Source organism: Gossypium hirsutum, chromosome A03, assembly GCF_007990345.1.
Source record: "Gossypium hirsutum isolate 1008001.06 chromosome A03, Gossypium_hirsutum_v2.1, whole genome shotgun sequence".
In the NCBI taxonomy this organism is placed as follows: Eukaryota; Viridiplantae; Streptophyta; class Magnoliopsida; order Malvales; family Malvaceae; genus Gossypium; species Gossypium hirsutum.
Genome location: NC_053426.1, coordinates 21,801,964 through 21,824,183, shown reverse-complemented (window position 1 = coordinate 21,824,183; position 22,220 = coordinate 21,801,964). Strand labels below are relative to the sequence as shown.

The 22,220-nt window shown below is 35.3% G+C and overlaps 1 protein-coding gene across 1 annotated transcript; it reads left to right on the top strand.

Moving 5' to 3' along the window:
• Window positions 1–5,407: 5,407 nt before the first annotated feature.
• LOC107887066 (cilia- and flagella-associated protein 20) lies at window positions 5,408–8,294 on the top strand. The gene is made up of 5 exons (XM_016811196.2): window positions 5,408–5,684; window positions 5,792–5,823; window positions 5,943–6,184; window positions 7,717–7,953; window positions 8,054–8,294. Exons 1-5 carry the CDS (start codon window positions 5,632–5,634, stop codon window positions 8,060–8,062), a joined length of 573 nt encoding a protein of 190 aa, XP_016666685.2. The 5' UTR covers window positions 5,408–5,631; the 3' UTR covers window positions 8,063–8,294.
• Window positions 8,295–22,220: the final 13,926 nt, after the last annotated feature.

Here is a 22,220-nt window from a genome sequence, read left to right as displayed (position 1 = left end):
AGGGTTGGTATGGATTTGATTAGAGCCTGGTTTGTATAAATGCTAGGAGTGAAGTTTAATTTAAATAATCAACTTATATATATACATGATGGTTTGGAAATGAAGTAAATTAAAATATAGATGTGAATGATATATGCTTGTATGTATGTAATGTTATGCTATGCTGAAGATATGATTTTGATTTTTTTATTGCTTGTTTGGGATGTATTGATGTATCAAATGTTGTGTATAGGTTGATATTAAAATGGGTGAGAAATGTGGCCCTAAAATGGCCTATTTTCATTCACACGGGCAAAGACATGGGCATGTGTCTCAGTCGTGTATGACATAAGGCCTAGCACATGGGCGTATCGTCTGGCCGTGTAATTGAGAAATAGAATGCCCACGTATTTTTACACGCCCTAGCAAACGGGCGTGTGGCTTGGTTGTGTGACCCCTGTACCTTAATTTTGTAACACACAGCCTAGCACAGGCGTGTGAATTGGCCATGTGACCCAAGTCAAAGAGTTACACAGGCATGGACATGGGTTGGGACATGGCCATGTGCCTCACATCGAATGCCCACATGACCCAAGAGACAGGCGTGTCTCCTGGCCGTGGGAACCATACAGCCTAGCCACACAGGTGTGTGACCTCTACACCTAGGGAAAATTTTTTAAAATTTTGGGAAAAATTCTCTGAGTTTCCAGTTTAGTCCCGATCTACTTTTAACGCGTATTTTGGGCTTTGAAGGTTCATACAAGGGACATTCTGAATAGTTTATGTTATGTATGTTAAGTGATATGAGGTATTTGTATTTGATTTGAAAAGTTCGGTAATACTCCGTAACCCTATTTTGGCAACAGATAAGGGTTAGGGGTGTTACATTCCCCAAGAAAGGAGGTGTCACAGGGTTAGCGATGACAATAATGAGCTTATACCAACTCACACGGTCATGGAATGGAGAGTGTGCATGGATTATCAAAAGCTTAACAAGGAAAATGGGAAGGACCATTTTCCCTTGTTATTTATTGATCAGATGTTGGGCAGGTTAGCTGAGAAAGCTTTCTACTATTTTTGGACAGTTATTAAAGGTATAATTAGATTGCCATAACTCCCAATGACCAAGAAAAGACAACTTTCACGTGTCTATATGGTACTTTTGCGTTTAAACGGATGTCGTTCGGATTATATAATGTCTTAGCAACTTTTCAACGTTGTATGATAGCCAGATTCTCAGATATGGTGGAAAAATTCCACGAAGTTTTCATGGATGATTTCTCTGTGTTTGGCAACAATTTTGAAGTTTGTTTGAAAAATCTGTAATTAGTTCTATGTCGCTGTGAAGAAACAAATCTTGTCTTGAACTGGGAAAAATGTCACTTCATGGTTCATGAAAGAATTGTCTTAGGCCATAGGATATCACAGCGAGGAATTGAAATAGATAAAGCAAAAATTGAAGTCATAGAAAAATTGCCACCTCCCACTGTGTCAAGGGTGTTAGAAGTTTTCTAAGTCATGTAGGATTTTATAGAAGATTCATTAAGAAATTTTTGAAGATATCTAAACCCTTGTGCACACTGCTGGAGCAAAAGAGACCCTTCAATTTTGATGAACACTGCCTGGTTGCTTTTGAGGAATTAAAGAAAAGATTGGTAGCAACACTAATTGTAGTAGCTCCAGAATGGACCTTGCCGTTCGAACTCATGTGCGATGCTAGCAACTATGTCGTAGGAGCAGTATTGGGGTAGAGAATAGACAGAATACTGCATGCAATATATTATGCTAACAAAACTCTGAAGGACACATAACTTAATTATACCACTACGGAAAAAAAGTTGTTAGTTGTGGTGTTCACGTTTGATAAGGTCCATCTTTATCTAGTAGGTACTAATGTCACAGTTTACATAGATCACTCGGCTATTAAGTACTTGGTGCATAAGAGAGATGCCAAACCGAGATTGATTAGGTGGGTATTGTTACTACAAGAGTTTGACTTGGAAACTGGGATAGAAAGGGAATTGAAAACCAAGTGGCTAATCATTTTTCAAGGTTAGAATCGCGTAATGAATATGGAAATGATAACTTTATTAAAGAAAATTTTCTTGATAAGCAATTGTTCTTTGCCAAAGCATTGCCTTGGTGCGCCGATATAGTGAATTTCTTAGTAAGTGGTATGATGCCGCCTAATTTAAACACCCACAAAAGGCAAAAATTTCTTTACGATGCTAAGCACTATTATTAGGATTAAACCTTCTTATTTAAACATTTTGCTGATCAAATCATTAGAAAGTGTGTCCCTGACGATGAAATACATAGTATTTTGCAGCATTATCATTCAGCTCCTTATGGAGGAATGAGAACTGCCGTTAAGGTAATTTAGTCGGGATTCTATTGGCCAAACTTGTTCAAGGATGCTCATGAATTTCGTTAATCGTGTGACCACTGTCAGAGAACGGGGAATCTATCTAGGAGACATGAAATGCCACTACAAAGTATACTGGAGGTTGAGTTATTTGATTTATGAGGAATAGATTTTATGGGTCCATTTCCACTATCAGTAGGCAAATTGTACGTACTTTTGGCGGTAGATTACGTTTCTAAATGGGTAGAAGCGATAGCCCTTGCTACTAATGATGCTAAGTCAGTACTGAAGTTCCAACATAAGGACATCTTTACAAGATTTGGTACACCTAGAGCCATTATCAGTGACGAAGGATCCCATTTTGATTATAAACTAGTGGCCAATGCCTTGCATAGGTATGGAGTGAATCGTAAGATTTCTATGGCGTATCATCCCCAAATGAATGGACAAGCTAAGATTTCTAATAGAGAAATTAAACAAATTTTGAAAAATATGGTGAATCCATTTTATAAGGACTGGTCACAAGACTAGATGAAGTTTTGTAAGCCTATCGGACTGCGTTTAAAACACCATTAGGGATGTCACATTTTAAAATTGTTTATGGGAAGCCATGTCACTTACTTGTTGAGCTTAAGCACAAAGCATTTTGGGCTATCAAGAAGCTAAACATGGACTAGACTGCTGCTGGCAATAAAAGGTTGTTAGAGTTGAATGAAATGGAAGAGTTCCATGCACAAGCATATGAAAATGCTAAACTATACAAGGAGAAGACCAAGCGATGGCATGATAATAAAATTATGCCAAGGCAATTTGAACTAGGATAGCAAGTATTACTATTTAACTCTAAACTCAAATTGTTTCCTGGTAAATTGAAATCTCGCTGGTTAGGTCCTTTTGAAGTAGTTTAAGTATTCTCACACGGAGCTGTTGATATCAAAGACATGAAAATGGGTGTTACATTCAAAGTTAATGGACATCATTTAAAGCACTATTGGGGCGCTCACGTGGAGTGTGACAAACAAAGCATCGACTTTCGAAATGCTTGAGTTAGAAATTTTTTATTTTAATCTATTTATTTGATTTATTTTAAATTCATTTTTTATTTTATTTTTTAATTATTTTTATTCGTTGGTTATGTACTAAATTTTTATTTCATGTTGTTTCATTTATGATTTTTATACATTAGTGCAACTTTTCAAAGGCAAGATAAAAGACCAATCTTGTTAGTGTGGACTAGGAGAACGATTACCATAGCATTAAGGGTTAACTAGGTAGAAGAGTCCAAAGGAGAGGATCCTTGAGCAGCTTAACCAAATTTTTTTTTTGGAGCCTTATGAAGTAAGCCTATATTGTAAGGCTACGTCATTTTATCTTGCCCTTCCAAGAATTTATTTATTTCTTTTCTTTTTACCATGTTATAAACTTCCCTAGCACGTTTCATCTTCCTTAAAACTGTTATCATTAACCCCCCTATTTCCCTCCCCCCAATTGTTCACATTTTACGTTTCTCATAAAGCTCTCTCACCTTTACGTTTCTTTATCTTCAACCTCTACTCCATTTTCTTTATTCTTTCTTAATGGCTCGAGTCAATAATGCTTTTAAAACTGCAGAATCATCATGCACTAACGTATCTCAACCAAAGACATTCATCAACTCTGCTGCGGCTACGAGGTACTCAAATAATATTTTAAAGCGTCCTTTTTGTTTTGAGTAAGGATTCATATTAAAGGACGAACCCTATATTGGGTATGACGAGTCTGTATCGTCGATAGTAGAGAAGCATGGGTGGAGCATTTTCTGTTTGCATCCAGATGATATTTTGGGTAGAGTAGTTAGGGAGTTCTATGCCCATGTGAACTCCCCTAATTCTCCTTTCATCTATGTGCAAGGCACTTCTGTACCATTTGACAAGGTCCATATAAATGCCTAGTTTGGCCTTAGAAAGGCACAAGATGAACATACCTACTTTGTGGATAACATCACAAATGATGGTTTGACATAAGTTTTGAAGGATTTATGTGTCGAGGGCACACAATGGATTGTCTCTAGTCAGGGATGCTACACTGTTGAAATGGCTTCACTGAAATCGATTGGGAAAATGTGGTATCATTTCTTGAAAAGTCAGCTTTTGCCATCCACGCACAATACCATTGTTTCCAATGAAAAGATATTATTGTTGCATTCTATTATTAAAGGAAGAACGATTAATGTGGGGAGGATTATTTTTCAAGAAGTCCATCGTTGTGTTGAGAAAAATGCTAGAAGTTTAAATTTTCCTTCCCTCATTACTGTATTATGCAAGACTGGTAATGTTCCTCTTACTAATGCTGAGGATATTACCCTTAATAAGAGTGGACTAACAAGGGCAATTTTTACCAAGCTCCGAGGTATTGATACTGCCTCAGCAACTCAACAAAGTCAGGCTTCTACTGTCATGCGCGTTCCCATAGCAACACCTTGGAACAATAGAAATGTGCAAGTGTACAGAATCACAATAAGTAATAAAGTGATAATGAATCCTCTTCTCTCAAACATTTTTGTTAGTGAAAAAAATCTTTTAAAAAAAAGAGACAAATAATTTAAATTTTATAAAATTACAAAAAAAAACTAATATATATAAATTCAAAAAATTGAAAAATTATTTAAAATCACAAAAAAACAAAGAAAAAATATAAAAACTAAAAAAATCATAAAAAGGGGAAATATTAATAGCTTAGAAGTTTCAAATTTGCAATATACATAATTTTAAAAAAATTATAAAAATTTCAATAATTATTAAAAAAATTTAAAACACAATAATTTTATAAACATTTTGATACTTTTTTTAAAAAAAATAATTTTTTGAATTATATATGTTTCGAAAAAAATTTTAAATCTTTAAATTTTCTAAATTTGTAAATATTTTTTCAATTTTTATGAAATTTTTTTATTATTTTTTAATATTTTTTGCTGTTGACATGATAGTTGATTAGCTAATGTCTATACCACGTGTAACAAGGTGATCTTATTTTAATGGTGTTACAAAATCAATCCTAAATATATGCGGTGGAAGCCAAATTCGGAAACAATTTGGATTAAAAAAAAATGTGAAGTACCATTTTGAAAATTGGAGTAAATTTCAGGTACAAATATTATAATTTCCCTTTCATTATTCTTTTACCCGATTAACCGGTTTCTAGAGGCTGATTCTAAAGGTGAGCCGAGGGGAAGCTCTCCGTAGAACCGTTCTGTCGAATTTTCCCAAGAGAAGCAATCCCTAGTTCTCTAATAACCCTTGATTTTGAACATGTTTAAAAATACCTTTCAATCTGGGTTTCTCTCAATCTTATACAGCTTAGGGTATTTTTTTATATTCTTTCACTTTCTTTTTACGATATACTCAATTTTCTCTTTTTGGATATTTTTATTTGTTCTTTTCTTTACATATTCTTTGGCTTTTTTTACAGGAGCAAACCTCTGCAAATCTGGGATAAAGAAGGTCAGTATAATCATATATATAAACGGAACCTTTTTTTTTGTCACCATTAAATTGCATGTTTTTTTAGATGATTTTTTTGGGTAATTTTACATATTCAACTTGTTGGGATTGATTTACAGTTGAAAATGGGCATGTTAAACGACCCCATGATGATGACATTCAATCGAATGTGCTGGAAATAATTGGATCAAATATTCAATCAACTTTTATCACTTGCCCAGCTGACCCTGCTGCAACGCTGGGTATTAAGCTTCCGTTCTTGGTTATGATTGTTAAAAACTTGAAGAAATATTTCTCTTTTGAGATCCAAGTTCTCGATGATAAGAACGTCCGGCGTCGTTTTCGTGCTTCTAACTTTCAAGTATGTAAGTCTGTTAATTTTTCTAATCCTACAAATATTTTTAGATTATATAATTTTGATTGTATTTAGATAGTTGAATTAGAAAATATGCTATATGTTGCAACACTATTAGTTGATGTGGTTATACTTTTGTGGTTTAAATCCATGAATTTTAAGACTCACCCATGGTTTAGTAGGTTTCATTATTGAGATTTATCTAATGATAGTTATATGCCACGATTTAGAGTGCAGTTTATTGAGTCTAATTTGATGGGGAAGAATAGATTATGTTGTCATTCTATCGATATTTGCCTGGTTTTATCGATTATAAGATATCAATATATGTTCTCTTATTGTTAGCTATGCATTAGGAAATCGATAAATGGTGGTCAATAGAGAGTTGGGTCCGAAGTGCTCTCTTTCTATTGAGATGCCTATGGATTGGAGAATTATCATGTTTAGGTCGTCACCACTGTTGTCACATTTTGTATGAATTATATGAGATTGAAATGTGGCCACTTTCCATCAATATGAATTTGGTCAGGACATATATGATAATGAACAAAGAGTCTGGTTGGAAGCCATCATAATGTGCCCTCTTTCTATCATTTGGACAGGTATAGAAGGTGTTGAGGTGAAAAAAGAGTCATGTTAATATACTGTCGATGTGTTATGTGCCCTTTTACTAGTTGTTGAGTTGGAAATTACATACCTTTTTGTCCATCTTGGGGGAATCTCCGATGGTACTGAAGGATGGATGGTTCATGGATGGACACTTACCAAAGCAAGGCTGTTTTTTTTTTCTTCCATAGAGTGTAGATTCCTAGATGACTAAATAGATCTTTGGTTGATGACGCCAGACAACAAAAGCACCTTAAGCCCTTTCTGGTGAGGCAGATTTGATTAGGCACACACTTTGTACACCTAGGCAGCTTTAAGGAAGAAAGTAGATTGTATCGAACTCTCTGCTTCTTAATAATTGAGTATTCAACAATAGACATGGGATCGTAAGGAAATTAGGCATATTTACCAACAAAAAATTGCATCTTGGGGGGAGGGGGGTTCGACTTCTTCCGAAGAAGTGTTCCAAGTGTCATCTCTCAGACAGTCAGCCGGTCCCCCAACAATTGAAGGTATTGTCCCTTGGGGTTTTTGTCTGCCGGACTCTGCTGAGAGCCAGCATGTCGTGAGCAGCTGCCCTAAGGGCTTGGTTCACAGAGCCAGTAGTGCCTTTACCGTATGTGGGCGTATAGTCACCCACCAAGGGGGCGTTAGCATCTCACCCTTGGTGGGGTTTGAACCCCTGAGTAGATGGTACCACTTGAGCTACTTTGTTGATAAAATGGACTATTGTTTAGAGTTTGCTGTTATAATTATATATTTTGAAGCTTATATTATACGTATATATACATACACAAACAAACATATGCCTGAAACCTGACATGCACACCCAATCCTTAGTTACGTGGTTTCTATGGATATGCACTGAAATACAAGTAGTATAGATTGTTATTGCTAATTACTTCGTGTCTCAATTTTATTTGAATTTCCAGGCTGTCACTCGAGTAAAGCCATATATATGCACCATGCCACTGAGATTGGATGAGGGTTGGAATCAAATTCAGTTGAATCTGGCTGATTATACTCGAAGGGCCTATGGCACGAACTATGTCGAGACACTACGTGTTCAGGTACATGCAAATTGCCGCCTACGGAGGATATATTTCTCTGATCGCTTGTACTCCGAAGAGGAACTCCCCCCAGAATTCAAACTATACCTTCCAATGCAGGTAAGAATAACATGTCATTTTGTCGACTTCAAAGTTTAGGCTCATTTACTTGTTATCGGAAACTTTAGTATTAATGACTATTCCTTTCTTGTATTTGCAGAAAGCATGAAAACATCATTCGGAACATCTGAAGCCGTAACTTCCAACTTGTCTGTGCTTCATGGTCTCAAAATGTGTTGCCATTCAGCAGTTTAATCATGTATGTACGGTTGCTATAATAATATTAGATTAGCCATTAGCTGAATTTATATTGAAGAACTGCTTGGCTTTGCACTTCATAATGGTGGTGGGATCTTTACTTTTAATTACCTGAGCCAGAGGGTCTAGTCACAGCTTGGAAATTTTTGAAGTCTTTGCCCAAATTCATTTCGGTTGACCTGGAAAGCCACTTTTTTGAAAAAAAATAATGCAAATTTTTAAAAAGTATTTTAATCTTAATATATTTTTATAATTAAATTTAAATTAAAATAGTAATTCAGGCTGATAACAATTTAGAAATTCATTTTGTTGACGACTCCGGGTTCATGCGTAAAATGTTGGTAGAAGTACTTTGGCATCTCAAACACTACTAAATATTAGTTTATTGTAACTCAAAATATAGTTTTTGTAGCCGACAAAACCAAATTGAATGAACACTAAGCGTTTCAACTCTTTTTTAAATCATGAAATGTACAGATGATCTTTCGGACAAACAACGAACTTAAACAAAGAGACAACAAAAACAACCAAAAGAAATATGACCCACCGTTACCATCAAGCGAAACAACCAGAGTATAATTAGGTAAGGACCTCCTAAACATGGTTTCTACGACCAAATGATATTGACCCATTGGTAGCATTCTAATAAATCCTTCATCCTTCTGATCCAAAGGTCAAGCGGTTTAACAAAATGGGTTCGGATTTTGTATTGTTCAGCTTAATTTTGGGTTGATGTTATCGTCTAGGCCCGTTTTATTCAAATCAAATTGAATGATATAAAAATTTATTTTGAAAGAAATAATCTCAATAAAATAATAGATTAATCATTTCAATATCTACATAGACTAATTCATTTAACCCTATTAGTTTTTAATGTAATCTACGTTGTAAGTGATTTTAGACGTTTAATATTTAATTAGTTTTTAAAATATTATTTTTTTATCTGCAATAATTAGGTAAAATAATGTTTTATTTGAATAATTAATATAATTAAAATATGTTAATTTATCTATTTAGAATTTCTAAATCATAATTAAAACATTTTTAACATATTCAACATACAATATAGTTATATTTTATGTATTTAATGCAAAGTAACATTGTTCAAAATATTAACTAATTAATATAATGAAATCTAATATTAATTAAGTGATAAACTCTATTTTAAATCATTCAAAATTACCATAATTTCTATTAAATTATAATTATTTTTAAATGTATAATTATCACAACTATTTTACTTCAAATTTTATTAACCAATATTTCTAAATTAAATATTATAATTATTTTTAAATATTTATTTAATACTATGATGAAAAATAAAAGATATTTTTCAAAAGTTTTTCCAAACTCATGCTTTTATATATTATTTATAAATTATAGGTAGATAGGCAGATAGATTATTATTATTATTATTATTATTATTTTTGATTGATTGATTGATATGGCCAATTACCTACTATGATGAAAATAGCAAAGCAACACCTCTTCACCATTACCTAGTGTCATGAACCACGGATCGAAGGTCTTGATGAATGCACGCAAAACGTCCCATTGAGGTTAATCTATTAAATGTGGCTCATTTAACCCTTTTAAACTGGCTCGATTCGTGAAATATATGGAGAAGTTTATCTACTTGAAGTCTAAGTGGCCCAATGAAACACTCCAAAGAACTAGAGTTACCGTGGTGAACATTTGTAATCCTAAAGGATAAGATTGTATAGTGTTTAAACCCCTTAGGACTCTCATCTTGTAGATAGGTTTTAATTTTCACCGTCAATGTAATTTAACTGTATCGCTGGGTTTGGGGGAGTTCAACAATAAATAGAGATCTTCCCCTCATTTGTAATCATTCCATTAAGAGTTATTGAATATATTTGAGAGCATTTACTCAAACATCTTGTATGCATTGCATTCTTATGGTTTTTTTATTCTTTTGTTGCGTCTTTGCTTTAAGTTTGCATTCACTTTATTCTAGTGCCTTAGAGAATTTCCTTTTTGAATTCTCATCTTTCGAGAGTTAGACTGACTTAGGTGGATTTGAAGCTAAGTTTTTGCCTAAGGCCATGCGGCTTGCAAAACTAAAGTTCTAGCATTGTGATAGTTGGCATTATAACTAAGGTTCAATGGCGCCAAGAAAGATGGTAAAAGAAGTAGATGGGCAGGTTGAGCCAAAGGAGACCTGTGGGAGAGGCAGGAAAGCAGTAAATTGAGGGATATGTTGTCGGCTTTGGAAGGTCGAGTGACCAATCTCAAGAAATCCATGGGTGGTATGAAAAAAATACTCAAGGTAGTTAAAGGATGTATCGTAGAGTTGAACTCGATAAAAGAGCAGCTTAAGGAATATGTGGTGAAGGCTCTCGATTCAACGTCGAAGCGATGTAAGGGTGCTCAATTCCAGTGTGAATAAGATGGCAGTGAGAGATAATCCTTTCAATGCCATGGTGACAACTTTGAAGGAACATATTGAGGAGCTCAATGGGGAGCTTGTTATCTACAAAGCTGCTTTAGGTAATAGGGTGTTGGTTGCGGTACCCAATCCTACGGTGGATGTCCTCAAACCGAATGAGTTTAAGGGGACGAGGTTTGCAAAGGATGTAGACAACTTCTTATGAAGAATAGAGCAATACTTCTATGCCAAAAGCATCATAGATGATGCTGTAACACCCCTTACCCAACTTAGTAGTTGGGTCTGAACTATAAGATGCCACATTCATTGTTGGAGCAATTGTAGTTAATTATACAGTAAATAATCATTCACAATTCAATTCAATTCAATGTCAATCACATTCAATTTATGCTTATACAATCATTTCTGAATCTTAAACGAGCTTACGAAAGCTCTTCTGTCAACCCAAGCACGAAATAGGACCAAATTACAAGGTTTTAAAAGTTCCAAGATCAACGTCATGATGCCATCACTTCTTGTAACACCCCTAATCCGTATCAATCGCCGAAATAAGGTTATAGAGCATTATCATACAAACCAAAAATTAGAACATTCATTTCATACATCATTACAAACATAATCTAATTACATTCAATAACATACATAATATGCCTTAATTGAGCCCTCGAGGCCTTAGAAATACCTTAGAAACAATCTGGGACTAAATTGGAAACATTAGGAAAGCTTAAGGAAAAGTTAGAAAATTTAGACTGTAGGGGTCACACGACTGTGTGGCCATGTTCTATGGCTCACATAGCTGAGACACACATCTGTGCCTTAGGCAATGTAAAAATCAAAATAGGGACACACGGCCAAGCCACACGCTCGCATGCCAGCCATGTAACACTTGAAATAACCACACATGCCCGTGTGCCAGGCCGTGTAACAACTTGACTTACATGCATTAAAACCTACAGGGGACACACAGCTGATAACACTAGAAAGAACATAGGTTTTTCCCCTTACTTATTGGTTAAATTGTCCCTATTTAGTTATCCTTAGCATATATTTTAGCATTTTCAGTTTAGTAAATTGCATTTTATAACTCAGTGAATCCTAGCCTATTTTATCCTTAGTTTTGCTATCTTATTACATTAATGTTACTGTATGAGTTAATTCTAAATTGCGTCCAAAATTGTCGCTGCAGCTGACAGCTATCCGGATAAGAATTAAAATTGCGTGAGCTATCCAGTCTGTTATAACCAACTTGTACGTACAAGGACAGAATAATTCTGAGGAAATGACACATGTACTATTGGAGAGAGACATAAAAGGTGTACGTGAGAGGAAAAGGGGAACTTTCTTTTTCGGATCATCATCTTCATCATCTTACCTTGAAGCTTGTGGCCATGGCAGCATAAGCCTCTCACGGGTGAGCCAATGTGAAAATCAGATGCAGACTAGCTTCTGACGAGGAGACCTAAGTGCGAGACAAGAGGGAATAAAGAGATTCAGTCGAGTTGTCTAGGAATAGAATTCTCCACTCGATTATTTCTTATTTCTTTCTAAATGCTAGTGATTACTCTTTGTTTCTGTTTGTATAGAAGTACACATGAATTCTTGGTGAAATGTTATCTTATTCAATCTTGCTTTCATTGTTTAATCTTGGGGTTTGAATTTTTTTAACACGGAAGTGTTATTGTAGTCACTGACACTGGAAAGTGCAGTGACAGTTTAAGCTAACAAGCATTACAACAGAAGTTGAGTGAGGATTAGAGGAATTTAGTCCACTTGTTCTTAATAATGTCATATTGCCATTATTGGAGGGTGGAGTTAGTTTGCATGTTTAAGTCTTAGATTAAATAAAGGAGTGACGCTAAGTAAGATATATATTAAATTTTATTTTTTTGACAATTACCTATCTTTTTATACCTTGTGATCACTTAGTATTCTGCTGAAGATTCATGTTGGGGATCCTAGTTTATCGTTATCATATTTTATTTTATTGTTTTCAAGTTATTGCATTGATAACTATTCTCACAATTTATCTAATTTCTATCTAGTTGTTGCACCGACGTAAATAGACAAAAGACTACCATTCCTGGAGGATCAATATCCAACAGACTCACATCTGTCTACTATACTTGCATCGACAGTGTACGCTTGCACATTATTGCTGTGACGTTAAACAGCCGATCAAATTTTTGGCATCGTTACCGGGGATGGCGTTTGTTTGATGTTTATTTTTGTATTTGTCTGTTTTTGCACTTTATTTTCCTTATATAATATTTAGTATCCATTAACTGGTTTTTCTTTGTTGCTAATTCTTTAACTTCAATTTAGGTGTTTTATGACCCCGAAGCAAATTAGATTTTCTTGCTGATTTTGATCCAAAAATTGAAAGGTCTGTTCGGAGTATACTTCGAGAACAAAGAAATATGGTGCTACCATGGAACAAAGTAGCCATACCCTTCATACGAAAACAAAATGTTAATAACCCATTGTTGCCGCAAGATGCTCGCATACAAAATAGGACTATACGAGATTTTGTAGTACCTATTTTGGATGATTTACAACCAGTAGTTGTTAGGCCAGCAATCTAAGCTGGGAATTTTGAACTCAAGCTAGTAATGTTTCATATGTTGAATTCTAATGGATAATATGTTGGACTACCACATAAAGATGCGAGAGAACATCTTAAATCCTTTTTATTGATTTGTGCTTCCTTTAGTCACACAAGATGTTCCTGATGATGCCTTGAAGGTGTAATTATTTCCTTATTCTTTATAAGGAAGAGCCCATACTTGGTTTTTTGGGCTACCTGCTGGATCAATTACTTCTTGGGATGCATTAGCAACCGCTGACAATGAATGCTCATATTCGAAATGATATTACTACTTATTGTCAACTGGATGATAAAAATCTTCACACAACATGGGGACGTTATAAATCTTTACTTCGATGTTGTCCCATGCATGGCATTCAACCAGAAACACAAATTGAGATTTTTTAAATAGGTTGAATTCACATACAAGGAATCTTATCAACGTATCAACCAATGGACCTCTGCTGGATTGTACTTATAATGATGCTGTAAGGATTCTCGAGAAAATTGTTTATTATGATTATCAATACCCTATCTCCAGATATGCACAAGTAAAACCTACTACAGGAGTTATTGAATTGGATGCGATAACCGCACTAAGTGCTCAACTTTCTTCTCTCACAAACATGGTTAAAAATTTGCAAGGGACTAGTGGCGTTGCACCTATATAAGTCACTCAGCAAGTTAACGTTCCTACTTTTTGTTATGAAATTTGTGCCCACAATATGCAAAGAATACCTGTTATATTAGTAACATCCGCAATAGTTCTTTTGGTAACTCTTACAATAACTCTACACGCAACCAACAGTTTTGGGGAACTCATAATGGTGGACAAAATACTGCGACATTCAGATATGGGAATACATCTACTCAGGGCAATTATAATCCAAGACAAGGGAATTACAATCAACAACAGCAATACTACAATCAGCACACTCGAATGTATCCACAACAAGGCCAAACACATCCATACCAAAATCTGATGCCGCCACAACACTCTTCAATACCAAACCAGCATGTTCAAGAACATCGACAGCAACCGTACACTCAAGCTTCTACTTCTTGAGGCGTTAATGTAAGAGCACATTACTTACACAAAAACTATCGTACAAGGGGATTCATTTTCTATTCGAGTATTAGAGGCACAAATAGGACAACTTGCTTAAAATCTGAGTACTCGACCACCGAGATCATTACTTAATGAGACGAAAAGTCCTAGTCCGGAGGGGTAAAGAATATTGTAAGGCAATCACTCTTAAAAGTGGTAAACAAACTGACGAATCATTTATCGACTCTACTGTAGCACCTCAAGATACGGATGGAGTGATCACTAGTGAGAAGGTTGACTCTAAAAAGTTTGTCAATGCATAGGAAAAGAAGTTCCACGAATTGTCACTCATATGCCTAATGTCCGACCTTTGAAACTGTCAACACAATCAAAGGTGTCGGGGCAAGCAGATATATCTCTACCTTTACCCTTCCCATAAAGATTTAGAAAGAATGTCCAGGACAAGCAGTATCAACAGTTCCTGGACACACTGAAGCAACTACTAATCAACATTCCTTTAGTGGACGCTCTGGTACAAATTCTGAGTTATGGGAGATTTATGAAAGACCTCTTGTCCATGACGAAAAAGCTTACTGATATTGAAACTATTGCACTCACAGAAGGTTGTAGTGCTATTTTGACAAACAAGTTGCCCCCTAAATTAAAAGATCTTGGGAGCTTTAGCATCCTATGTTCAATTGGCAATCATTATTTGGGCAAGGCTTTATGCGACTTGGAAGCTAGCATTAACCTAATGCCACTATCCTTTCAGAAAGATGGGAATTGGTCACATGAAATCTACTGTAGTGACATTACAACTAGCAGATCGATCATTGGCTCAACCTGAAGGGCAAATAAAAGACATCTTAGTTCATGTGGATAAATTTGTTTTTTAGGCTAATTTTATCATACTTGACTACGAGGCAGACAAGGAGGTTACCATAATCTTGGGACAACCATTTTTAGCCACCCGCCGAACTCTTATTGATGTTTACATGTAACGCCCCTTACCCGTGTTCCACATCGAAATAGGGTACGAGGTATTACCAGCTCATAATATATATCATTAAACGAAACCAAAATAGAAATATGTCATCCAAATAGATAATGTATCATTATAACATATGTCTTGAACAATATTAGCCAACTTCAATGGCTTATACAAAATAATTTGGTTAAATAATGTAACCAATATTTTAAACCTAGGCAATTATGACACGTAACAAAATAACGAAGCCTACTATACATGCCATAATTCAAAAGAAATGTTTAGTTCAAATACCGAAAAGTATTGATAGAGTGGCAGATCTTCAACGATCCTTAACTCCCGAACAATGCCGGGCGACACTATAAGACAAAAGAGAGAAAAGAAAGTAAGCTTATATAGCTTAGTAAGTAAGTATATAAATAATAATTAAAGAATCTAATATGTTTACACATTAACTCAAGTGTATCTACTTTTAATTTCAATATTTACTCCACTTTGATTGAGCTGTCTCTCTTGCGTCATGTTCACTAAATAAATCATAACTCGAGTTACAAAACTCGAAATTGAAATCTGTAAAATTTTCCTGAAACTAGACTCATATAACTTCTTACTAATTTTTTTCTAGAATTTTTGGTCCATCCAATTAGTACAGTTTATTAGTTAAAGTTCCCCCTGTTATACAGCTCGACTGATCTGACCTCTGTTCACTACGATTTGAATTTATCCCAGTACACAATTCAAATAGCCATGAAACATGTTTCATTTAAAACTAGACTCAATAAGGAATCTATAAATATAAACTATATTTCTTAATTATTTTTTTACAATTTTTAATGATTTATCAAAGTCAGAACAGGGGATCACATAGTCAATATGAACAAGTCACACACAAATATAAATATCTCAAAATATAGAGTTCCTTTGCTTGCTCTGTTTCTTTTATATGAAAATAGACTCATTGAGATTCAATTTCATATCTCATTAAGCCTCTAATTAAATTTATACTATTTTTGGTGATTTTTCAAAGTCACATCACTGCTACTATCTAAAACAATATTATTGCAAATTTACTCTTTCACACTTTCTTTGTATTAACCTCACTTAGCATACATATCACAATTCATTTTCACCACATTTCATACATCACAAGTATAAGTCCATGATTACAATGCCACCGTAAAATTATCCCGTTGAACAAATCGGATCAATCCTCGATACTTGATGGTTTCAGCACACTGCCCCACTATCATATTTCAAATAATTCGGCTCTCTTGTACACATGGTGAACACTTAGTACCACCCATGTGACCTAGACAATTTATCTCGTAGCTCTCTTGTCTACATGGTGTCCTTCACTTGGAATCACACATGCGACCTGGCTACATTTATCTCTCCCGTAGCTCTCTTGTCTACATGGGATACATCCCGTATCACACATGTGACCTAGCTACTACATAGTATCTTGTAGCTTTCTTGTACACATGATGTGGACTCAACACCATACATGTGACCTAGCTACGCTCCATCTATATTATTCAATCTTTCCGAATGTTCAACCGGGATTTCTCTCTCTATTACTTATTTCTATTCCTCCAATAGTTGATTTATGTTTCAAAATTAGCTAAAATACATATAATAGGCTGAAATATAAAAATGTAAATGAAGTTAATGTATTATTTACATACAAACTTACCTCGGTGCAAAATATATAAATTTTGCAATTTAGTCCAAAACCTTTTCCTTCCCCCGTTCGAGATCGATTCCACGCCTTTCTTGATCTATAACAACACATTTAGCTCATTTAACACTCATAATATTTATTTCAATCCAAAAATCACATTATGGAAAAATTATATTTTTGCCCCCTAACTTTTACAAAATTATGATTTTGCCCCTAGGCTTGGGAATTTAATTTCGGCCATTATTATTATGTTTTATGACATGCTGATCATTTTTCCTTTCTATGACAACATCAAATTCTCACTCTAACACATAGTTATGAACAATAGGTATTTTTACCGATTATGCCGTTTTGCTCGTTTTCGCTAAAAATCGCTTAGAAAAGATCGTTCTCCTAACTTCAAACATTCATATTCTACCATCAAACATCAAAATACATGCATATCATTCATGGGTAAAATTTTAAACATAAACCCTAGCTCGAAATAATGGTAGAAATAGGTAGACCGAGCTACGAGGATTTCAAAAATATAAAGAACATTAAAAACGGGGCTTGAATGCACTTGCTATTGAGCTTGAAAGCTTGGGAAAAACCCTAGCTATGGAGAACATGTAAGTTTCGGCCAAGCTTGAATGAAGATGAACACATTTTTGTGTTATTTTTCCCATTTTATTTCATTTAATATACAAATGACCAAAATGCCCTTACTACTAAACTTTCTTAAAATTCCATCCATGTCCTAATTTTTGTCCATATAAAGTATAATGGTCTAATTTCATTTAAGGACCTCTACTTAAAACCCCCATTTCAATAAAGTACTTTATGAACTAGAACACACATTTTTTTTACCTATTTCAATTTAGTCCTAAATATCAAATTAAACACCCAATCGATAAAATTTCGCAACGAAATTTTCACACAATTATGAAATCATAATATAAACACTAAAACTTAATCAAAATAATTTCTTTCAACCTCGAATTCATGGTTTTGAAACCACTATTCCGTTTTGGCCCTAAATCGGGCTGTTACAACTCTCCCCTCTTTAGGGATTTTCGTCTCTGAAAATCTTACCGGTAAAGAGATTTGGGTACTGTTTTCTCATGGCTTCCTCCGGTTCCCACGTAGCTTCTTCTACTCCATGTCTTTGCCAAAACACTTTCACTAAAGCTATACTTTTCTTTCTCAACTGTTTTACTTCTCGAGCCAAAATCTTAATCGGTTCCTCATCATAGGTCAAGTCTGATCGAATCTCAATTTCTATTGGAGAAATCACATGTGAAGGATCAGAACGATAACGTCGCAACATTGATACATGAAACACGTTATGAATTCTTTCTAACTTTGCCGGTAAGGCCAACCGATATGCCACTAGTCTAATTCTCTCAATAATCTCGTACGGCCCAATAAAACGCAGACTCAACTTACCTTTTCGGCTAAATCTCAGAATCTTCTTCCATGGTGACACCTTCAAGAACACTTTATCACCTACTTGGAATTCAATCTCTTTTCTTTTTAAATTTACATATGACTTTTGTCGATCTGAAGCAGCTTTCAAGCAATCACGTATTACTTTTACTTTCTCTTCTGTTTCTTTAACTAGATCAACTCCGTGAATCTGTTTCTAACTAAGTTCGGTCCAACATAAAGGAGTCCGACACTTGCGACCATACAAGGCTTCGTACGGTGCCATCTGTATACTTGACTGAAAACTGTTATTGTAGGCAAATTCAACCAAAGATAGATATTTCTCCCATCTGCCTTCAAATTCTAAAACACAGCATCTAAGCATATCTTCAAGTACTTGGATTACTCTTTCCGACTGACCATTTGTTTGTGGATGAAACGCGGTACTAAAGTTTAATTTTGTACCCAAAACTTCTTGTAACTTTTTCCAGAATCTCGAGGTAAACCTCAGATCTCTATCTGATATTATAGACATAGGTACCCCGTGCAACCTCACAATTTCAGCAATATATAATTCAGCTAATTTATCAAGTGAGTAATCGGTACGTACCGGTATAAAGTGAGCCGACTTTGTTAACCTATCAACCACTACCCAGACAGCATCCTTCTTTTTAGGAGTCAGAGGCAATCCGGTTACAAAATCCATGGTAATCCTATCCCATTTCCACTCAGGCACCATTACCGGTTGGAGTAATCCTGAAGGCACTTGATGCTCAGCTTTTACTTGTTGACAGATCAAACACTTGGTTACAAATTCAGAAATGTCCCTTTTCATGCCTGGCCACCAATATAACTTCTTTAAATCATTATACATTTTTGTGCTACCGGGGTGAACCGACAAAAAACCACTGTGCGCCTCATGTAATATTTTCTGAATCAATTCATCATTTTTCGGTACACATATCCTTCTCGAAACATCAAACAGTCATCCGGTCCAACTCAAAAATCTGAGTCGTAACCTGATTCGCACTGAGTTTTCTTGGTTCGCAACTCACTATCGTTCTTTTGAGCATCACAAATTAGCTGGAGAAATAACGGTTTAGCCCTCATCTCTGCTAAGATTGACCCATCATCAGACAATGCTAACCCCGTATTCATGGCTCTCAAAGTAAAAAGAGATTTCCTGCTCAAAGCGTCAGCAACTACATTCGCTTTTCCCGGATGATAATCAATCATTAACTCATAATCTTTCAATAATTCAAGCCATCTCCGCTGTCGCAGATTCAAATCCTTTTGATTCATCAAATACTTCAAACTTTTATGATCAGTAAAAATTCGGCATTTTTCACCATACAAATAATGTCGCCAAATCTTCAAAGCAAAGACAATAGCGGCCAATTCCAAATCACGTGTAGGATAGTTCTTCTCATGCGGTTTTAACTGTCTCGAGGCATAAGCTACCATTTTACCCTCTAGCATTAGTACACATCCAAGGCCTGTCAATGATGCATCACTATAAATTACGAACTCCTTCCCTGGCTCGGGCTGTACTAAAATTGGTGCTTCAGTCAATCGTGCTTTTAGCTTTTCAAAACTCTGCTGACATTTATCAGTCCATTCAAACTTAACATTCTTTTGCAGCAACTTAGTCATAGGAGAGGCAATCATCAAAAATCCCTCGACAAAACGTCTATAATACCCGGCCAAGCCTAAAAAGCTTCTAACCTCGGATACATTCTTTGGTGGTTTCCAATCAACGATCATGGAAATCTTACTCGGATCCACTCGAATACCATCACCTGAGACTATATGTCCCAAAAATCCGACTTCACGAAGCCAGAACTCACTTTTACTAAACTTAGCAAACAATTTCTTTTCTCTCAAGATTTGCAATATGGTTCTCAAGTGTTCGGCGTGCTCAGACTCATCCCGAGAATAAATTAGAATGTCATCTATAAACACTACTAAAAACTTATCTAAATATGGCTGAAAGATTCGGTTCATCAAGTCCATAAATATAGCTGGAGCATTTGCTAGGCCGAAAGGCATCACAAGGAACTCATAATGTCCATACCTTGTCCTAAAGGCAGTTTTCGGCACATCCGACTCCTTAACTCTCAACTGGTAGTAACCAGACCTCAAATCGATCTTTGAAAACACTGTGGCCCCCTTTAACTGATCGAATAAATCATCAATCCTCAGCAACGGGTACTTGTTCTTTATAGCCACCTTGTTGAGCTGACGGTAATCAATGCAAAGCCTCATTGAGCCATCTTTCTTGTGACAGCCCAAAATTGACCCTAGCCGGGAAGTGGTTTCGGGACCGCTAAACCGAGTCACCGAAAGGTTTGAATGTGATGTTTATTGTCTAGAATATGTAATCATGAATGTGTAAAAATTTCAAGCTTCGATTTAGTCGATTGCATGTGAATTTAGTCAATAGGACTTATATGAGAAAATTTTAAAATGTGATAGGTCAATGCATGAGGACCTATTAGTGCATGTGGAAGAAAAAGGGGACTTGCATGTCAAATTCCCCCTCCCTAATATGTAGTGGCCGGCCATGCTATAGGTGGAAACATGTCTCCAACATGTTATGCTAGTGATGCATGTTAAGAAAAATAAAATAATAAGCATGGTGATTAAAAAAATGAAAGGAAGGGTGATGGAAAAAAAAAGTACATGGTCTCACCCCCCCCTTGTTGCCGTGAGTTGAGGAAAGAAAACAAAGAAAAATGTGTGTTCATTCTTGAACACCTTTGGCCGAATAGAGGAAAGAAAGGAAGGGGAAGAGCTTGAGAAAATCGGCTATGGTGGTTTGCTAGACTAAGGTATGTTTGATGTTGTTCTTGAGATGCATGCATGTTTTAGTAGTTGACTTGAGTTCTAAAAACCCATGGTTCAATTTTGTGGATTGATGATGATTTTGTGTTTTGCCATTGATGAGTGCTTGAGCTTTTTGATAGTTGTTGATGAAAAGTGAAAGATATGTTAGAGATTAATATGTTTTGTGTTGAAGTTTTTGGTGATTTTGAGTAGTTAGGGCTAAATTACAAAAACAAATTTTTGAAGGACTCAAAGGTGAAATAAATGAGATGTATGGACTTATATGGGCACTAGGAAGATTCGGCCCTTAAGGAGTGTGACCAAACTTTGTGTATTTTGTGTTTTGTGGAATAAAGACTAAATTGTAAAAGTGCGAAATATTAGGGGTAAAAATGTAATTTACCCATTTATGTGTTATTAGACCAAATTGAATGAAAATATGTTAAATTAAGGCTTGGCAAGCTAGCTATTAAGGTGCAATGCTAATGTTAGTATTTGATTCGGTAATAATCTGTTTGGGGACAGCAGCAGTAAGGTGATTTTGGAAAATCGCCATAATTTGTAGGAGTTGAATTAGAAGCTGAGTGAATTATGCCATTAAAGCTTGAAGAGTCTATTTTCTTACAAAAGAAACTATGAAAACAAAAGAGTTACCGATCTTGAGATATTTGAAGTATTGTGGGGCTGAGTCAAAATGACTACTAGATTCCCTGTTCTGTTTTTAGAAAATCATTATAAATTGTACAAAAATGATTATAAGATAAAATTTATATGCTTAGACTCCTTAATGAGTCTAGTTTCAAATGAGATCAAATACAACACATTTTGAATTCTGTAAAATGAGAAATTTGATTCGTAGTGAAGAGTGGTCAGAATAGTCAAACAGTGAAACAGGGGAAACTTTAAGAAAAATCTGGTATTGATTGGCCAAGCCAAAAAATTCTGGAAATTTTATAGATGGAAGATATACGAGTCTATATTCAGGGAAAATTAACGGCTAGTGATTTGGAGTTTTGTAGCTCCAGTTATAAACAATTTAGCGACTACTGCTCAGGAAAACAGATCGTAGTGAATATGTGATTTTGTTGTAAACATTAATGAAAATTTGCCAATGAGTTATTTATT

Bases quoted from the DNA above. Each gene is read 5' to 3' on its own strand.
- LOC107887066 (XM_016811196.2), top strand. From the start codon at position 5,632: ATGTTTAAAAATACCTTTCAATCTGGGTTTCTCTCAATCTTATACAGC. The intron at 5,685-5,791 runs GTATTTTTTTAT...CTTTTTTTACAG, and splicing joins TCAATCTTATACAGCTTAGG to GAGCAAACCTCTGCAAATCT. The intron at 5,824-5,942 runs GTCAGTATAATC...ATTGATTTACAG, and splicing joins GCAAATCTGGGATAAAGAAG to TTGAAAATGGGCATGTTAAA.